This window comes from Pipistrellus hanaki (genome assembly GCF_964339955.1).
Source record: "Pipistrellus hanaki genome assembly, chromosome: 6".
NCBI lineage: Eukaryota > Metazoa > Chordata > Mammalia > Chiroptera > Vespertilionidae > Pipistrellus > Pipistrellus hanaki.
The window spans coordinates 15,011,696-15,029,986 of record NC_140508.1 but is presented as its reverse complement, the minus strand read 5'-3'; the positions used below and the strand labels follow the sequence as shown (position 1 = coordinate 15,029,986).

Genomic DNA, 18,291 nt, shown 5'->3' with positions numbered 1-18,291 from the left:
TTGCTCCTCTATTTATTAACAAGAATTAACCTTAAATGGAGTTTGTGTGTGTGTGTGTGTGTGTGTGTGTGTGTGTGTGTGCGTGTGTTTTGTATGCAAATTATACCTAAAATAAAGTTATTTTTTTCTTTTAAAGGTAAAGTTCTGGCCAAAATGTTAGGTATAATATTCATCTTGTTTAGCCAAACTAGGGACAGAATTTAGATGAGAATCACGGACCTGTCCCTCTGGGACCCATCTGTTTTCAGATTGACCTTTAAAAGTGTGGCTAATCCTATTGTATAGATTTATATATTTGTGTAATCGTTCATAGCTGTACCTTTTTAAAAAAATGTTTTTTCCTTAGAGACTCCCACCTTGACCCATGAAACCTTCAAAGCACTCCAGCCAGGCCTTTCCGCTTACGCTGACGACGTAGAAAAGGTAGCCGTTTTCTCTCGTCTTTGTCTTTTTACTGTGATTTGTTAAAGCCAGCTTTCTTCCCTGAGCTCAGTAGGCCATCTTCACAAAATAGCATCTCTGATGGTGCTGACCGGGAACATTTCATATGTTTCATCTGGTCAAAAAATAGAGGAGGCCTACCCGATTTGGCTCAGTGGATAGAGTATCGGCCTTCAGACTGAAGGGTCCTGGGTTTGATTCCAGTCAAGGGCATGTACCTTGGTTGCAGGCACATCCCTAGTAGAGGGTGTGCAGGAGGCAGATTATCAATGTTTCTCTCTCATCGATGTTTCTCTCTATCCCTCTTCCTTCCTCTCTGTAAAAACAATCAATAAACTATATTGAAGAAGAAAAAAAAAAAAACCTATTGTTGCCGAAACCGGTTTGGCTCAGTGGTAGAGCGTCGGTCTGTGGACTGAAGGGTGCCGGGTTCGATTCCAGTCAAGGGCATATACATTGGTTGCGGGCACATCCCGGGTAGGGGGTGTGCAGGAGGCAGCTGGTCGGTGTTTCTCTCTTATCGACGTTTCTAGCTCGCTCTCTCTCCCTTCCTCTCTGTAAAAAATCAATAAAAAAACTTTTTTTTTTTTAAACCTTAAAAAAAAAAAAAGAAAGAAAAGAAAATAGAGGAAACTGGTACAATGCATAAGGGCCCGCAGCTCTCCCTCTCCCACACACGCCTTGGCCATCCCAAGCTCTTCCTACGACCCGCACACAGGTCGCCAGAGGTCTTGATGCGTTTCAAAAGCACAAATGCTGCCAAAACCGGTTTGGCTTTGTGGATAGAGCGTCAGCCTGCGGACTGAAAGGCCCAGGGTTCAATTCCGGTCAAGGACATGTACCTTGGTTGCAGGCACATCCCCAGTAGGGGGTGTGCAAGAGGCAGCTGATCTATGATTCTCTCTCATCGATGTTTCTAACTCTCTATTCCTCTCTCTTCCTCTCTGTTAAAAAAATCAATAAAATATATATATATTTTTTTTAAAGCACAAATGCTACAAGCTTACAAAAAGCATCCCCTGAAAATATTCGTATTGTTTTAGTTCTCTTATTGAAGATGACATACATTGACTAAAATAAAAGGTTAAAGGTGTATTACACAAAATCCACAAAACAAATAAGTATAAAAGAAATTTAAGCTGTCAGTGATTTTTGTAAGCTTGTAGCATTTATGCTTCTAAAGTCCTTAAAACTTACAACTACAGTAATACGGGACACTTGTCTTTTCACGAAGGCTCTCGTGAAACTAGTCACCAATATAGCTGTGAGTTCCTTTTTTTGGTTCAAGCAGGTCTCAAATCAAAAGCTAATAGATCATTCTAGTCCACAGGTGGTTCCTGATCTTAGGCAGTGAAGTCATAGCCTTGCTTTCCTGTAGTTTGGTTAAAAATAAATTAAAAAAAGAATTAGTGATTCTAGCATGAGCGTAGGTCAAACCTGGTTGAATTAGATATCTAGAATAAGCTCTGGGTTTTTAAAACCTTACTTATTTCAGTAGGCAACACATTCAAGTGGGATAAACTTCCCAGCGTCTTTGGTTTCCTGCATATCCTTCAAGAGCACATTTATGTGGATAATAGCAAATACATCTGTATTCTCCCCTCCTTTTTCTTTTACGTACGCCATGGAGTGGCATTCACATTGCTGTGCACTTGGCTTTTGTCTTTAACAATATCTTGGAGATTGTTTACTCTCTCAGAATGGGAAGAGCTTCTCTGGTTTTTCTGGCTGAATGGTATTGCAGTTATGTGTGCACATTGAATTTACAGAACCAGTCCCTCCTGAAGGACATTCCGATAATGGCCAGTCTTTTTATCTTAACAGTAAAAGAAGGGCTGCTGTTTGTCACATTCTGTACTACACTGCATTACCCACATGTGCAAAGAGCTCTCTTGAATGAATTCTTAGAGTGCGACTTCTTAGTAAAAGGGATGTGTTTTTCTCTTGCCCACACCTTGCCAAATTGCCCACATGGCATTGTGCCTGTTGACATGCCAGCAATGTTTTACCAAAGTCTTCCCCTGACCCATCCCCACAGGCACAGGGCCTTATCCAATATTTGGATCAAGCGTTCCCCCAGGTGAAAATGACCCCTCAGTGTAATTATTCCTGGGTTGTAGCACTCTGAGCCACCCCAGAATGTGCTCATGATGTCCAGGGAGTCACACTCATCGGAGGTCACCAGGTGAGGGTTTTGGTGGCCAGGTGTGTAGAACAGGAGCCTCTTTCATGGGCCTCATCCCATGACTTTCTGCCAAGGACATTTCTCTGTGCTTTCCTGGTCCTTGTGCCCCACCCACCAGCACCACTTCAATTGCTATTTTATGCCAGTTTGGAAAATTAGAAACTGTGTATTTATCTATATATATAAAAGCCTAAGCCACTGTTACAATGGAAGGACCGGTCACTATGATGTGCACTGACCACCAGGGGGCAGACACTCAATGCAGGAGCTGCCCCCAGATCCCAGGCTCCCATCCCCAACTGGGCCTGCTAGTCAATCTCCCAGTCCCTTTCCCCAGCCAGCAGCCCTGATTGCCAGATCAGGGCCGGGCCCTCGGGCTGGGACAGGGAACCGGGAGTGGGTGGCAGCAGATGCCCCTGGGAAAGGGGCCAAGGGCTGGGTTCCTCCTCAGGGCTGGTGGCCAACCTTCTGGGCCCTCCCTCATTTCTCCCTCCCCTTCCCCTGCCTGGCAGGTCCCAATTGTCTGATTGAGGCCAGGCCCTGAGCTGGGATGGGAAACCGGGACTGGGGGGTGGCAGACGCAGGTGGTGAGAGAAGAAAGCGGTGGGGAGGTGTGGAGGTGGAGGACCTGATTGGCCCTGATCAGTGGGGACCCCACCCATGCATGAATTTTGTGCACTGGGCCTCTAATAAGTTAATAAAACCAAAGGGTGAGGGAGCATCTGTGAGTGTATGCTAAGCGTTGACAGACGCTGTTTTAACCGTTCACAGAGCACTAAGTGTTGCTAAGATTGACAGACCCTGTTTTACCCGTTCACAGAGCACTCCGGGTATTCAGGAATTGCTGGATGTTGCTAAACAAGAAATTCCTTTTGATTTCTGGAAGGCCACCCCGTTGGTGCTCAAGGCTACCGCTGGCTTACGTCTGCTGCCGGGAGAAAAGGCTCAGAATTTACTGCAAAAGGTGATCTAGCCCATGTCCTCCATGGGGGTGGCTCACGGTGACTGAACACACGAAACATGCAGCCAGTGCGCAGGCAGTCAGGCCGTGGATGCTTCCTGAAGCGAGAAACGCTGAATTCTTATTAGAGAGTGAATGGCATTTGCTTCCTCCTGACATTTAACACTACGGGTGTTTTCTAGAATAAATCTGTTTTTATCATAAGGACAACTTTGCTTTAAAAATTAACCGTGCTTTTGAAGGGCTGTCACCCAAGAGCTTGGTGATGCAGAGGCTGTGGAAACCGAGTTCCCGACATCTCGGCTCCAGCCTGCTGTTCTCATGGGAGCCAGTCCTGCTCCCAGGCCGATTCTCAGGTGTGACTTCTGCAGCGACCCTTCACCTCTTCCTGGCTCTCACATGGCCAGGAGTGTCCCCAGGCCCTGCACGCCCCATGCAGGGGGCCCTGGAGCCCCTCTTTACCAGGTGCCTGGAGGTTGCTTTCATCAGCCGAATCAGGAAAACTGTTCTAAGCAGAATGGTCCCCCTGGTCCTCTCTACTATTTCCAAACCAGCTGCTGAGCAGCAGGTGGCTGCACATCTGTCCAGGTCACTTACAAAATTACACTCTCACGTAGGATGATGGGGCAGCACTGCATTTGGGGTGTGCCAGATGTATTTAAGTTCCTGTGTGTCAGTACTTGCTAAAACATGGATAAGGGAAATCCTCAAATGGAGCTGCTCACTGCTTTGCCTCTCCTCTCCCAGCTCATCTCCAGGCCATGTGGGGGTCCCGGGTCTGAGCTCTACCCCTTCGTCCCCCCATCCTAAAGCAGGGCAGCATTTTGGGGCCCAGCAGAGTCAGTGCCCCCCAAACCCTTCCAGGCCTGAGTGCCTTAGCACAGGCTCTCCAGGGCAGCATCTGCGTCACCAGTCCAGGGAGCAGATTAACAAGGAAAGCGCCCGCAGAGCATCGTAAAAGCTGAAAACAAAACCTGAGCTTCGCTGCTCTGCAGCAGCAGCTGACACCTCTGGTGTTTTGAGACCCCCTGCCAGAAGATAGCTTGACTGGGACTGTGAATTTAGATTGCAGAGGATAAAGACGTGTCTCTCTTTACATCTAGGTGAAAGAAGTGTTTAAGGCGTCACCTTTCCTCGTCGGGGATGACTGTGTGTCCATCATGAACGGCACCGATGAAGGTAGAGTTTCCAGAGCGTCCTGTGCGAGGAGGCCCTCCTGGCGAGGTGCCGCGCTCAGAGTCGCTGGGGGCTCTCAGCTCGCTCCGGGTCCGATGCACGGGTGGACAGGACAGAGTGACCATCCGTCCCAAACCACAGTTTAACCATCTCCGAGGGTCTTCTTGGAGCCCGTATGAGATTCTCGTCTTGACTGGCACAGATGGAGTTTCTGAAAACAATCATTCTTTCCATGTTAAGAGCATTTAAAGAGAATGCCCAATTACTACCATGTTTCCAATGTTACTGTTGCATTTTTAATCCTAAAATATGCTTAGTAAGGCTCCTCACCAGCCCCCGGCTTTAAATATGACCTTAAGAGTTTGTTTAAAAAAAAAAAAGAAGAAGAAGAAGAAGAGTTTGTTTGTATGGGGAGGGAAAGGGGACTTTTCCTTTAGCTCTCTTCCAGCCTCTTCCAAAACAAGGAAGTTGATAAAGGAGTGAGAGAGAGATGTGACACTTGGCAGAGTATTCTAGTTTTTTAGGGTGCTATATCCTAAAACTGTCTGCCAGAAGCCACTGTCGCTCGTCTGAAGGCTGAGGGAGGTGAGGAAGTGGTCAGCTTGTGCTCCTGAAACCTGAAAGTAGCATCTGCGTCCATGTGTTGTCTACAGCACCTCGCATGACTCAAATGCTCTCTGTGACTCTCCCATAGGCATTTCAGCCTGGATCACCGTCAACTTCCTCACAGGTACGTTCACTTCATCATGGAGGCTAACAGTTCAGACCCCGTTCTTGAGAGCAGGGGCCTCTTTTCTACTCTTTAAAATACCCCCTCGGGGTTTTGCCCCGTTCTGGCTCAGCGTAGGCAGTCAGAATGGGTGGGGGTGTCCGCCTGGCAGGGCAGGGCAGGCGTTGAGTTCACAGACGTACGTGCCCAGGAAGGGGTGCTCTCCGCAGTCCCGGTGGTTTCCCCAGCGCGCACTACCCTCCTCCCGCAGCAGCAGCCGCCGGAGCCCTGTCCTCTCACTTCTGGGAAGCCAGGAATAAAGCTGGTCACTTTGAGTGTTAAACATGATGTACATGCTGATCACCTTACAATCGAATTCCTCGACAGCAGGTAGAACAGGGGACAGAAACCTCTGTTTTTGGAACCAGGCAGCAAGGAGTTCCTTTTCTTAGATTAACTCGGTAGCTGTGGAGTTTTGCCCCTTTGTAAAATGATGGGAAAGACCTGTGTGGCTGACACATATATAGGAAAGAAAGCCGTTTCCTGGCCCCTTGGGGAAAGGAGAACCTGTTAAGTGACAGATCAGGAGCCTAGCCTCCAAGCTGGGGTGGGGAGAGGCGGGGAGGGGGGGTGGGCATGATTGGGGCCTGTAGGGTATCGGGGAAGACAGTGTCTCTGAGCAGGAGCAGCAGGTGTGGCCAGTTGAGCATGCCTGCCACAGTCAGTGCTGTCCTCTCCTTTCCACATTAGAGCCACAGCCAGGGGAGCCATTGTTCATGCATCTTACACATGGGGTGCGTCTTTATGTGGAGAGTGTCAGATAGCTACGGCTGCTTCTGTTTTTGTTCCCACTGAAGGGCCTGGCTGCTAACCTCCCCTTCCTTTCCCACCGTCCTCATCTGTTCACTAACGTGACGGTGCTGGGTTGGTTTTTCCTCCTGTGCTCCAGGCAGTTTGAAATCCCCAGGAAGCAACAGTGTGGGCATGCTGGATTTGGGCGGAGGGTCCACTCAGATCACCTTCCTTCCGAGAGTTGAGGTAACCAGCCCCTGTGGGGGTTCCACCCTCCCAGTCTCCCTCCTCGGGGAGGCCCAGATGTGTGGTGGCTCTGGGCCCAGGCCGTCATGTCCTCTCCTGAGGGCCAAATCCATTCAGTTAACGCTGCTTATTAGATTTAACTCTCCCTGGGGGGGAAAAAAAAATGGAAATGTATGGGGTAATAAAGTATGTACTTGGGCCAGAGACTGAGAAGTGGGCCTTCTCCTTCCCTCCCTGACAGTCCCCTCCTCATCCACCATTTTTTAGTAGTATTAGCTTTAGTTTTCAGCAGAAGAACACTTATGAAATTTACTCATCATTGTCTTGGTTGGGCCCTATTTGTCAGAATCAGTAAATGTTACTCCTAAGAAGGAAAAACCTACTTTTTGAATGTGCAGTGTTTATTCTTGCTCCAAATGAAAAGCTTCACTTGCCTTAATAAACAGCTATTTTAATTGAATACATCTGTGAATATCCTTGTGCTTTGACATGATTTGGGGCAGTTGGGGACAGTTTTCTAGAAAGGCCAGCAGGAAGGGGAGTAATCCTCATGTTCTTCCCCAGGACACCCTTCGGACCTCCCCACCCGGCTACCTGACGTCACTGCAGATTTTTAATAGGACCTACAAGCTCTATTCCTACAGGTGTGTCTGGGAGTGAGGGTGGAGAGGGTGACCATCCAGGCAGAGCTCAGCCAGCGCTGCGTGGCCTCCCCCGTGCCTCCCACCCCCGCCCATAGGGTGACCGGAGTGTTCAGTCACAGACACGCCAGGTCCCGGGGACCCCCTGCGGTGGACCCACCTGGACCTTCTCCCTCCTCCTGCTTTCTCCCTCCGTTTTTCAGTTTTCCTGCAGTAAAATGGCATTTCTTCTTTCGTTCTTATTCTGTTCTGCTTTGGAGGAGGCTTTGAAGAGGTGGGGACGGGCCCATGGATTGTGCAGGAATTTTCTGGACCATCTTGTGCAGTTGGCGCCCTCAGTAGGTTCTTTCTGTAACACACACGTACATGATAAAGATCAGGGCTGTTGCGTTCACTGATCCCAGACTAGCTCCTCTCAAGTAATTGGCCTTTCTTACGCCCAGACTTCGTGATTGATCCCCAAGGACCACCAGGGAGCCGAGTCCGGTGCAATAAACAAAAGAGCCTTTTCCATGCTAGCATGGGCTCTGTCCCACTCACGCCGGCAGCATGGCGGAAGAGAGATCGAATTTCGCCCAGTCCAGGGGTTTTACTCCGGTTGGTGGTGATGTCACTGCCTCGGCTAACCCTGATTGGTTGGGTGAGGGCTAGGGTTCAATTACAGAACTCCGCCCTGCCCTCTCACCTTCATTTGTTGAACTAATTAGCCGGTCAGATGCTCTGAACTCTAGAAGAAGCAGACTTCTAGAAGAAGCAGAAAAGCCACAGTTTCCTCCCTTTCCCACTTGTTTCCGATCCAGGCCAGGTGAATGTATTAGGATCCCAGTAGAAGATGGCAGGCCAGTCCTCACCCAGGATTTTCTTTCCACAGCTACCTGGGGCTCGGATTGATGTCGGCTCGGCTGGCGATTCTGGGCGGCACAGAGGGGAAGCCTGGTAAGTGGAATCTTGAGAGCCCTCCTGGCTCAGCAGGCATGGGGAGTCCTTTGGGAGTGGAGCCCCCTCTCCTCCCCGTGCCTCCACTGACCCCTGATGTGGGAACCCCTTTCATGTGGTTCAGGGTTCAGGTTCAGGGTTCAGGTTTTGGAGAAGGCCGCACACAAATGAAAAAAGACTAGAAAAGTATTAATTTGGGAATATTGGGGGCCAGGCGGGAGCCCACCTCTAGTGGGAGGACTACCGCCTTGCTTGGCCTTGCTATCCCCGTTATTCAGGTTTGGGATACACTCATTGCCCTTAGGTAATTCCAGTAACAGACAGATTATCTTATCAGTAAAGATTTACATGATTATTTGGTGAGGAGGTTGCCCCAGTTACCATTGTCTCAATTAGTTAGAGAGTGGTTGACTCTGACCTTTCAGACCTTAAAGGTCGACCAGCCTTCCACAACTTTCAATTAGTGAGACAATGATCAGTTTCTGGCACCCTGGCCTGGCTTCCCATCTGTCCTCCCTGCTGGTAGGACTCCGAGCCCAGAAGGGACGTGTGTAGAAAGATGTGCCTCAGATCTTGTCAGTGGCACTCAGATGGGACTCAAGCTAGTGTGTTTTACCTGTGTACGTTCCAAGTTATTTTTCCAAAGAAAGAAATGCTAGTAAAGTCATCTCCAAAATGCTGAGCTGTGGGATTTTAGGATCCAAATAACAGTCGTCACTTAAATTTGGCGACTGCTTGTTTCAAGGATTTGAAGAGAACCTTATTCTTCAGGACCGTATGGGAGGGGCCCCAAGGAGGAGTGATCTGGGCTGTAGCAATGGGGCTAGGGGACTTGTCCTCATCCACAGTGCTTCTCGCCTGTGAGAACGTCCCTCTGTCTCCTCTTGCTTCATCATAAAGCATGGTCTTGGCTCTTCTTCCCAATGTCATGGTGGACTAGAGACGAAGTCTGTCTGGTCAGGTTATTAAAGTCACATTTACGCCCAGCTTTCCTGCCTGATGGGTCTGGCAGAGGAGAAGCCTGTCATTGGCCGGCTGTACATGTGAATTCTCTGAGATCTTAGGGATCACTATGTCCTGATTTGGGAACAGGACACAGCTCTCGGACCAGCATCTCCCTGTCCACCCTGGAGTCCCAAAGGCCTCGACCAGGCCTCAAGTCCCCACGTGTGCGTGTGAGCCCACTCATGCTCTCAGCCACACCCCCTCCCTTGGCCCTGCCTGTCTGGGTCCCACGTCTCACCCAGCCCCAACCCCAGGCCAGTTCTCCTACCCTCTTTAAGGACCTGGTTGTCTGACACGACGGGAATATTCAACTGAAAATTTTTCTTTTGAAACATCCCGTTTCCATTAATTTCTTTCAAATTCTGGTGAAAACCTTGTGATGATAATCCCCTTTGTTGCAAACCAAAAGTACATCCACGTCTCAGACACACCTGTGACCTTCACTCTGGGGCCGGAAAACACTGGCCAACAAGAAGAAGGCAAGCACCAGTTTGCCATCCATGTCTGATGTAGAGCAGCTGGGAGGCCACTGGTCTTGACAGGCCACACAAGTGGGGGCGTGACACCCACCAAGTAGGTTGTACTTCAGTGGACAAGTCTCCCTGTTGCGTTATCCATTGCTGCACAGGAGGTTACCCATCAAACTGAGTGGTTGCACTCAATACATTTTATTATATCTCATGAATCCATAGGCTTCGACTGGGTGACACCTGGGGTCCCTGGGGTCCCACGTGGTGGCATTTAGGATGGTTGGGCTGCATGTCTGCCCCCCGGCACTCCTCCATGTGGCCTCTGTCCCAGCAGAGCAGCTTGTGTGCCTCCCTGGTGGCTCAGAGGAAAGAAGACTGCCTGAGTCACCGGACATTGTGTCCTGTTGTGTCCTGTACCTGCTATTGGTGAAAGTAGCAGGGACAGGGACCCACTTCTCAGTGGGAAACCAGCACGCACATCCTCGAGGGGTGGTATTGCGGGGCCAGCCTTGGAGGCCAGCCACCACATTTCCTTGGCTAATTATGGGGCCCAGCTTTGGGGGAGCAGCACAGACCTGTGGCAGGGTAGCAGCATCCTGGCCCTGCTTCGGTCACCCATAAATTGGGTAACAACTGCTCCCCTTCTCTTAGGGGCCTGTGCCAATCCACTGGGCAGCACTAGTCCTATTGCCTGGAACCCCGAAGTCCCTCGGGGAGTGTGAGCTGGAAGTGGCCTAGTCTCCAGGGCAGAGGAGGCTCTGCTCCGGCCTCTCTGATAAAGGCTCTGGACTCCTCTGAGTCAGGTCTCTCTTGTCCCCCCCCTCCCCTCGGTGCCTGTGGTCCTGGCCTAAAATATTCTGTCCCGTGGGCCTCCCCTCAGTGGAGTCATGTCTCAGCTCCATGCAGTGCCCTGGTCTTGCAGTGACAATGTGCTTTTCTTCTCTCTCTTTATTTCAGTGGAGGATGGAAAGGAGTTGGTCAGTCCGTGTCTGGCTCCCACTTTCAAAGGAGAGTGGGAACATGCTGAAGTCACATACAGACTTTCAGGACAGAAGGCAGGTACTGTGGACTTGCCCTTCATCGTGGGCGATAAGGGTTAACGATGCAGCCCACCCCTTCCAAGGACCTCTGAGACTCTCCACACCTCCTTTACAGACAAGCTTGTACTTGTCCTTCAAATGGAAGCGCCCTTTGAGCCTCATCAGGACTCTGGGAGGCCCTTGCCAGCCCACTGGGATCCACCAACTCCGCAAGTGTGGGGGCCTGATGCGACGGGGATCTCCCTTTTCCACGTCCTGCACCGAAAGAGAGATGAACGAACCTGTTCTAAGTGGAGGCGGCCAGGGATTGAGAAATAATAGAAATAAAGAAAGAAGACGCAGAAATAGACTTATAAAGCTGGGAGCTAGGTGGGTGCCATTCTCTCTGATGGAGAGGCAACGAGCACCCTGAGCTATACAGCAGGTTTATTTTATATCCCAAAAACCCAGGAAGTAACACCAAAACTTAGGATCAGAGGAGCTTATTTGCATTCTTAAGTAGGCCCTAGCATTACTGGATTTATATATCTAGACCTGCCCCTGCTGACACCTGGACAAAGATAAGAAGTCAGAACTGAATGACACCCCCCTCACCCCTGCCTTCTTGGGGTGGGGGTGGGGGGCACACAACTCTGCCAGTGTCTCGGGCTCAGCTGACAATTTAAAGAAATGTCCTTGTGCCCTCCCAGGGGTCCCTCTACATGCAAGGTCTCTGCCCAAGGCTTCCTTGTCTGTTGCCAGATGCTTTCTTCCAAAGGGCCAGGTTTCCCAACAAGCTCCAGGGAGAAAGGCCTGTGAATCCCCAGGGCAGTCAGCAAGCCCATTTCTGAGCTAAAGGAACGATGAATTCTCCCCTTCCTCCTCCAGGACTGAGGTTTGCTCAGGCTGCAGCATCCCCGAAGGCCTGCCACAGGGTCTTGCCAGCCTGGCCACTCCCCCCACATGGTCTCTGTCGCTCTGTGCACTGCAGTGTCACCTGAAAGAAGCAGTGAAAAGTTGTTCCCAGGCTGGACTGTGATCCGGAGGCTTGTCTGCCTTTGGTGACAGAGTTGTGGCTACTCTTCTGACACCAAATGTGTGGGTTTTCTACACCAATCAATCCTCCAAACAATTGATTATATCATTGGCCTTTGGCGATAAGTCAGTCCCTAGACCCTCGACCCTCCCCGGATGTTGGGGTTAGGAAGTTCCAAACCTCCTATCACGCGGTAGGATCCTCTGACAATCACCCCCCACCCTGTAGCCTGGGAAAAGGAGCTTATTGTGAATAGCAGATATCCCTCCTCACCCCCACCCCCATCACTCATAGTCTTAAAAGGGGCTTAGGAGCTCTGTATCTGAAACCAGGAACAAGACCAGATACACTTCTTAATGTCCAGTGGGTATTGTTGTGGGGTTGAACCCTGGATTCAGAATAAGACCAGCGGAGGGTGCTAATTGATTAAAAAAAGCAGGCAAGGATTTATTGAACTGGCCAGGACAGCCATGAGAGCGCCACACACAGGTGGAGTCCACACTCACGACCGCACCGTTCAGGTGTAGGCAGTCCCTTTAAAAGTCTAAACCACAAAAATTTTCCTTTGTTCTGAATTCTAAATTCTAAATACTGGGAACAGCCCGCCGGATGTCCACATCCTGCTGGGCATTGGAATGTGGCCCTATCTTGCGAAAGCAGATAGTACAGGAGCAGAGCTCGGCTCTACAGGTTATCTACAGTTTCTACTCCTGAAGCTACTGAGTCAGTGGGAGTCAGTCTCCTGTGGTCCTGGTCCACAGGCACAGGAACACTGCCTTAGCCTCCAGGTCTCAATCTGGAAGATGAGGCAACTACCCTATTGTTTAAGCAAGTAAGGGAGTGCCAAAGCCAGAATAGCAGGATTAAAATTCAAACAGCAGTTTTTACCAAAGTATGGTTGTTACCATACTTCAGTATGCGTGTCACTGTGACTCGGCCACTGTGCACATGTCATTTGTTGGCCCTGCTGCAGCTACTGGCACACAGTTAGTGCACAGGGCAGCCAAGGCTGGAGGAGTGGGAGGAGTGGGAGGGGTCAGGCAGTAAAACACATGGGAAAGTGCTTTGAAGAAAAATAAAATAGGAGGAGAGATTGCAGTTTTAGATAAGCAGATCGGAAGAGGAAGAGATTGGGAGTGAGCCATCAGATCTAAAGCAGGGGCCCTGAGGCAGCTGCTGTGTTTACAGAACAAGGAGGAAGCAGTGTGACTGGTCCGGTCTGAAGGGCCAGGGGTGTCCTGTGGGCCTCAGAAAGGACTGAATGGGCTGCCCTTGGGTGGTGGGACAGGTTTTGGAAAAGGAAGATGGGAAACGGGTCCAGGCATGGGCTGTAGGCATTTAATCCCTTAACTCCAGAGCCTGTGTTCTTCCAAGCAAGGAGTTGACGGCCAGCCTGTGAGCTTGGCAAGCTGCCTGTTAGGCCTCAGTTTCCTCATCTGTGACACATGGAGAGTGCAGGCCTCACCTCCACGGTGGCTGGTGAGACGGAGGAAGACGGTGCATGTTCAGAACTCAGCACGGGCTGGCAGAGGGCGAGTGGAGGGTAAACCCTTGGGCCCTTTGGGCTGTGAGGGTGGCTGCACATGGGGCCCAGCAGAGGCTCCTGTCCTGCAGTCCGGTTCCCCTCCCTTACTCAGAGCCGTGGCCCCGAGAGGTGCTATCTATTGACGGTATGGTGCTAGTGCGTGCCAACTTGGGGTGGTGTCTGCAGGCTTCTGGTCCCACCTCCCCATCCCGGTCAGACTCAGGTCGCTGGGAAAGGGCCTCAGGGACTGTGCTTGGTACTGGGAGCCCACTGACTGCTGGCCCTGCTTTTTGCTTTGCCCAGCAGTGAACCTCTACCAGCTGTGTGCCCGCAGAGTGTCCGAAGTCCTTCAGAATAAAGTGCACAGGACAGAAGAAGTGAAGGATGTGGATTTTTATGCGTTTTCCTACTATTATGACCTTGCAGCAAATGTTGGCCTCATAGGTAAGGGGAGGGGGTGCGCGGGCTGGACCACGAGCTCATTGGTAAGGTTAGACCCTGAGCAGAGAGAGTCTGTCGGGGAGCAGCTGTGCTGTCAATCACCTTGGGGCACAAGAAGTGGACTGACGGGAGGGCAGGGGTCTTGTCATCGAAAAAGAGGTAATAAGCCCCCTTTTAAATAAATAACTCCTTTATGTCAGCCACTTAGTAGGTCTGTTTTCGGGCAGGAGCAGTCACTTCTGCTCTGAGGCAGGACTGGCTCACCGAACTCAGACCCACCCTCCTGCCTGGTTCCTGAGTCTCTGGCTGATGGAGCCCTTTGTGACTCAGCGAAGCAGCCGTCTGTCCCTGGCCAGCCCCCAGGCTGCGCTGGGGAGAGGTCAGCCTTCGCCACTGGTGACCCTAAGGAGCTGTTAGTGTCTCTCCGACTACTCCACACCCCAGAGTGCAGTCAGGACAGCCATGACATGTGGAGTTTGCCAAGGGGTGGTGCTTAGACTGAGGGTGGAAACTCCGGAGAGTTTGAAGTCACTTCATGGGGTGGTGACCAGAAATTTTGTTAGTGAAATAATTGAGAAATTCAGAATGCATGGCCTGTGATAAAGAGAAGAGCATTAATGCAAATGAAAAGCTTCGAAGACACCAATGATGTCAGGGTCTGGTTCCCGGGATCCTGAGGCCTCCAGCCGAGTCTTCACGCTCACTCAGCCACCCACTGTCAGGCCCCTGTGGAAGGCAGCCGGGGGGGGGGGGGGGGGGGCGGTCTTCTCTCTCACCCTTCTCTCAGACCCAGGTCCCTCTCTCTGGCACAGAATAAGGGTCCCTGGGCTGCCCCCTATAGCCAACCAGGGCCTTAGGGACCCTGTGGGCTCCGTGTAGCTGGAGCAAGGGCACGTGGTGCCCACTTCCTAACTGTGCTGCCAGCTGCGGGCATTGCAGTGCCTGGGGTCCACCCTGGCAGCCTGCTGGGCACTCCCTCCACACACACACACACACACGCACACACACACACACTAGCATCACCGTGTCAGTCTGGGACTCCTCGCTGTGACCGAAGGCTGCCCTTGCCCTGGCGTTCCGACATCTGCCCCGGTGACCCAGGAGCTGCTGGGTGTTCGGAAAAGCTCTTCTGACTTCCTCGTGTGCTCACACGTGGCTCTGAAAGAACCCCTGGGGACGCACCCTCAGTGTTGACGTTGGCTGACTTAGCCGATGCCCACGAAGTCAGGAGACTTCCTTTCCACACACCGAGTAGCTGCCTCACGCCAGACACGAGTGAGGTGCCTCTGTCCCCGGCAGTGGCCAGAGGCCTGGGGCTGCCCATTTGTTCTAAGGCCTGACAGCCCGCCCCTCACTTTCTCTATACAGAATTTTCTCACACCTAGGAAACGGATGCCAGAGTGCCATTGCCGAGCTCAGGGCCATAGCTTTGGGGAACATTTCCAGTTCACTTTTCTTGAAGTTCAAAAGTGGGGGCTGGTGGGCTTCCTCGGGCGGCCCCTGAAAGACCCCTGGTGTGCTGACCGCCCCCATGTGGTCCTGCATGGAACATCTGCCCACCCCAGGCCTGTCCGCACGCCCCTCAGAAGCCATGGCCAGTGTCGTGGGGCCACTGCCCTGCTTACAGCCAGGCTGGCAGCCAGCCCTTCTGCACGCCCTGCACCTGCCTCCCCAGGACCCCCAGGTGCCGGCCTCGGGCCTCAGTGGCCTCGGGACTCCTGGGGTGCCGGCACCAACTGGACGCTTGGTCTTGTCCCGCAGATGCAGAGAAGGGAGGCAGCCTCGTGGTCGGAGACTTTGAGATCGCGGCCAAGTACGGTGAGTGGTGGCTGCACTTCCCCGGGTGGGAAGGGCTGGAGCTGGAGGCAGGGACTCCGTCCCGTCTGAGACGCGGGCTGCGGTGCTTGCGACAGGCAGTGGCACCAGCACTCCTGGGGTGGGCTCCTGACACTGGCAACCAGAGGGGTGTTCAGAGGGGTGAGTGCGGAGCTGAGAGTATGCTTGGGTCACCGTGCTGGGCCCAGACCAGCGGTTCACCACATCCCGTGTGGCCCCAGGCGGTGGGGGAGGGGGCCGCCCGTGTCCCCAGCCGTAAAAAGTCCTTGTGAGGAACGGACTCCCTTGGTTTTACTCTTCCTGGCGCCTCTCGCTGTGATTCAGGTTAACCCTAAGAGTGATTTCCCCTGAAAGTGTCCCAGTAAATTCAGAATCGTCCCCAAATCTTGAAAAAGAAGCCAGGGCCCCCAGCACAGCAGAGCCTGGCTCGTGAGGGCTGAAGAGCAGGCCCAGCCCTTGGGCACGCACTGCACCTGCCTCCCCCGGACCCAGGCGCCAGCCTCAGGCCTCAGTGGCCTTGAGGCTCCTGTGGTGCCGGCACAAACTGGACGCTTGGTCCTGTGTCCTTGGGGTGTCACAGGTGTTGGCCCTGCAGCCCTGAGCCATCCCTTTCCCCGCCATCTCACGCCCCCGCCGAAAAGGATGTGAAGCGAAGGCTTGTAAACGTTCTGCTCTTCCGTCGCCATTCCCGATTGCATCTCAGAAGAGTTCACCTTTCTCTGTTTCTCCATAGAGAGTCCTTCCTCACTCCCCAAAATGGCTTCTACGCTTTCTTGTCATTTCCGGGTTTGTCTTGTGGACACTGGGTGTCCGTGACTCTTCAGGAGGAAAAGGTGCCCGGCAGAATGCTGGGAAGGCTGTGGGTGGGTTTGTCCATCGCCCTGGAGAATAAGAGTAGGTTGTTCGGAGCGAGTTTTGCTGGTGTTTTCATTCCTCAGCCCAGGTCTGCGCCTGGGAGAGGTGTCCGTGTCATGGGGGCAGAGATGTGGCCTCCCACCCATGACCTCGGGACGGGCGGCCCAGCCCTGGCGAGTGGCTGGCCTCAGCCCTGCCTCTTGGCGCTCTTGGCGGGTCGCTGTCCTGCTCGGAGCTGCAGGCTTGTTTAAACCAGCAGGAGGACCGGGGGTCCACACGGAGCCTGGCGCAGAGTGGGCACCTGGCGTGAGCGGAGTGGGGTCTGCATACACCTACCCCCACCCCCACGGGAACCTAACCGGGAACGGCTCTCTCTCTCGTCCCCAGTGTGCCGGACGGCGGAGACCCGCCCACAGAGCAACCCGTTCCTGTGCATGGACCTCACCTACATCAGCTTGCTGCTCAGAGAATTCGGCTTCCCTGGAAACAAAGTGCTGAAGGTAAGGACTTGCCTCCTGGTGCCCTGTGCCCCTCACAGCCCGCGGGACCGGGACGCTGCCTCCTGCCTCCCACCCAAGCCATCCCTCCAACCGTGTGCATGGGCCCCTCTGCCCTCCCTTTGTCTTCTCCAGCTGACTCGGAAAATCAACAACGTTGAGACCAGCTGGGCCCTGGGGGCCATTTTTCATTACATCGACTCCCTGAATGGACAGAAGAGTAGGGCCTCGTAGTGGCTGAGCTGCCTGGTGTCCTCAAGGTGGTGGCTCCGTCTCTGCAAGAACAGGAAGCCCTTTGGAAACTCTGGACCTGTTGGGAGGAGGCCACAGCTTGGGCCGAGACCCTCCTCCTGCAGCCCTGCCCCTGGACGGGCCGAGGACTGGCGCTCAGCCCAGGCCCAGCACTCCTCCTCCCTGCCTCAGCTCCAGGCGGACAGCAAACCAGATGGGGAAGGAGCACCTGCCGGGCCCGGTGATACGGTCCCACTGTCCGTCCCCACGCTCCCCATCTGGAGGGTGGGGCAGCTGTGACATCCATGCCTGTGCCCGGAGTCTTGTTTTGTGCCCTGCCCCCGTCTACCCCCACTTCCCCAAGGCAGACCTCCACCTTCTCCCCAGAACCAGGGCAAGGTTTTGCAGGCTGCCCTGCTGCTTGGGGTGAGCCAGGTGGGAACCCCCATGCCCTCTGGGACAGTGGGCCGGGCAGGGCCTTGTGAACTCTGGACTTGAATGTATTTGTTCCTCCTTGGGTGTGGATGCGTGAAGCCATACAGAGGCCTGTCCCTCAGTCTCTGGATGGCTCAGGGTTAACCCATGGAGTTGACACTGTGAATAGGGGGAGGGGCTGGGAGGGAAATACCTCTTCGTGGCCCCCCTGTGCCCCGGCTCTTCGAGAAAGGCGGAACGTGAGCGTGAACTGCTGTGAAATACGTGTGGTTGTGCTGAGTGAGTGACGCCTCTGCCAAGCAGTGCCGAGTGCTTGTGTGGCCCCTGTGTTCTGAGCCCCAGTGGACACACCGCTGCTGTGAGCAGGGTGCAGCCCCGCAGGGTCAGGACACGGGAGCTCCCTCTGGAAACTGCCCTCTTGTGGCTCCTCCCCCTCCGGCTCCACTGGCTCCGCCCCCCAGGGTCTGGGTGCCAGCTCTGTCTAGGGGAGACACGGGCTGTGTGAGGCACAGCGCGGCCCCAGGTTTACAGTCGTCCCCGTGAATGTATAGTACACAGCAGAAGCTGACCTCATGTGTTCCACTCAGAATAAAGGTTTACCAGTTACCGGAAGTTCCTGCTCCTCTGTGCTTCCCCGCAGTGAGGATCAGCCACGTCCGTCCACCCAGCACCTGCAGGAAGGACCTGAGGTCTCTGTTTACTCGAGTTTAAACAAAACACTGCCCAGGTTGGGTGGTGGGCGGGGGCACAATTGAGTGCTGTCAGTTTACCTTGTGAGGAGACCACAGCAGGACACGCAGAGCCCTCCCCGGGCCCTCTGCCATCCCCTGTTGGTGACCAGCCCGGGGGAGGCC

At 53.1% G+C, this 18,291-nt stretch overlaps 1 protein-coding gene across 4 annotated transcripts in view; it reads left to right on the top strand.

Moving 5' to 3' along the window:
• ENTPD6 (ectonucleoside triphosphate diphosphohydrolase 6) overlaps window positions 1–18,049 on the top strand; it is a 30,486-nt gene extending 12,437 nt beyond the window's left edge. For 2 of the 4 annotated variants that reach the window (XM_084887104.1, XM_084887106.1), the window contains exons 3-14: window positions 347–423; window positions 3,447–3,590; window positions 4,691–4,766; window positions 5,458–5,493; window positions 6,422–6,510; window positions 7,075–7,154; window positions 8,023–8,087; window positions 10,520–10,621; window positions 13,446–13,586; window positions 15,345–15,401; window positions 16,662–16,774; window positions 16,907–18,049. In XM_084887104.1, coding sequence (XP_084743230.1) covers window positions 347–423; window positions 3,447–3,590; window positions 4,691–4,766; window positions 5,458–5,493; window positions 6,422–6,510; window positions 7,075–7,154; window positions 8,023–8,087; window positions 10,520–10,621; window positions 13,446–13,586; window positions 15,345–15,401; window positions 16,662–16,774; window positions 16,907–17,005 — 1,079 coding nt within the window. In that variant the 3' untranslated portion in view covers window positions 17,006–18,049. Of the gene's footprint in view, window positions 1–346; window positions 424–3,446; window positions 3,591–4,690; window positions 4,767–5,457; window positions 5,494–6,421; window positions 6,511–7,074; window positions 7,155–8,022; window positions 8,088–10,519; window positions 10,622–13,445; window positions 13,587–15,344; window positions 15,402–16,661; window positions 16,775–16,906 lie in introns of those variants that run through there. The other 2 variants (XM_084887105.1, XM_084887107.1) reach the window with 2 other exon arrangements.
• Window positions 18,050–18,291: the final 242 nt, after the last annotated feature.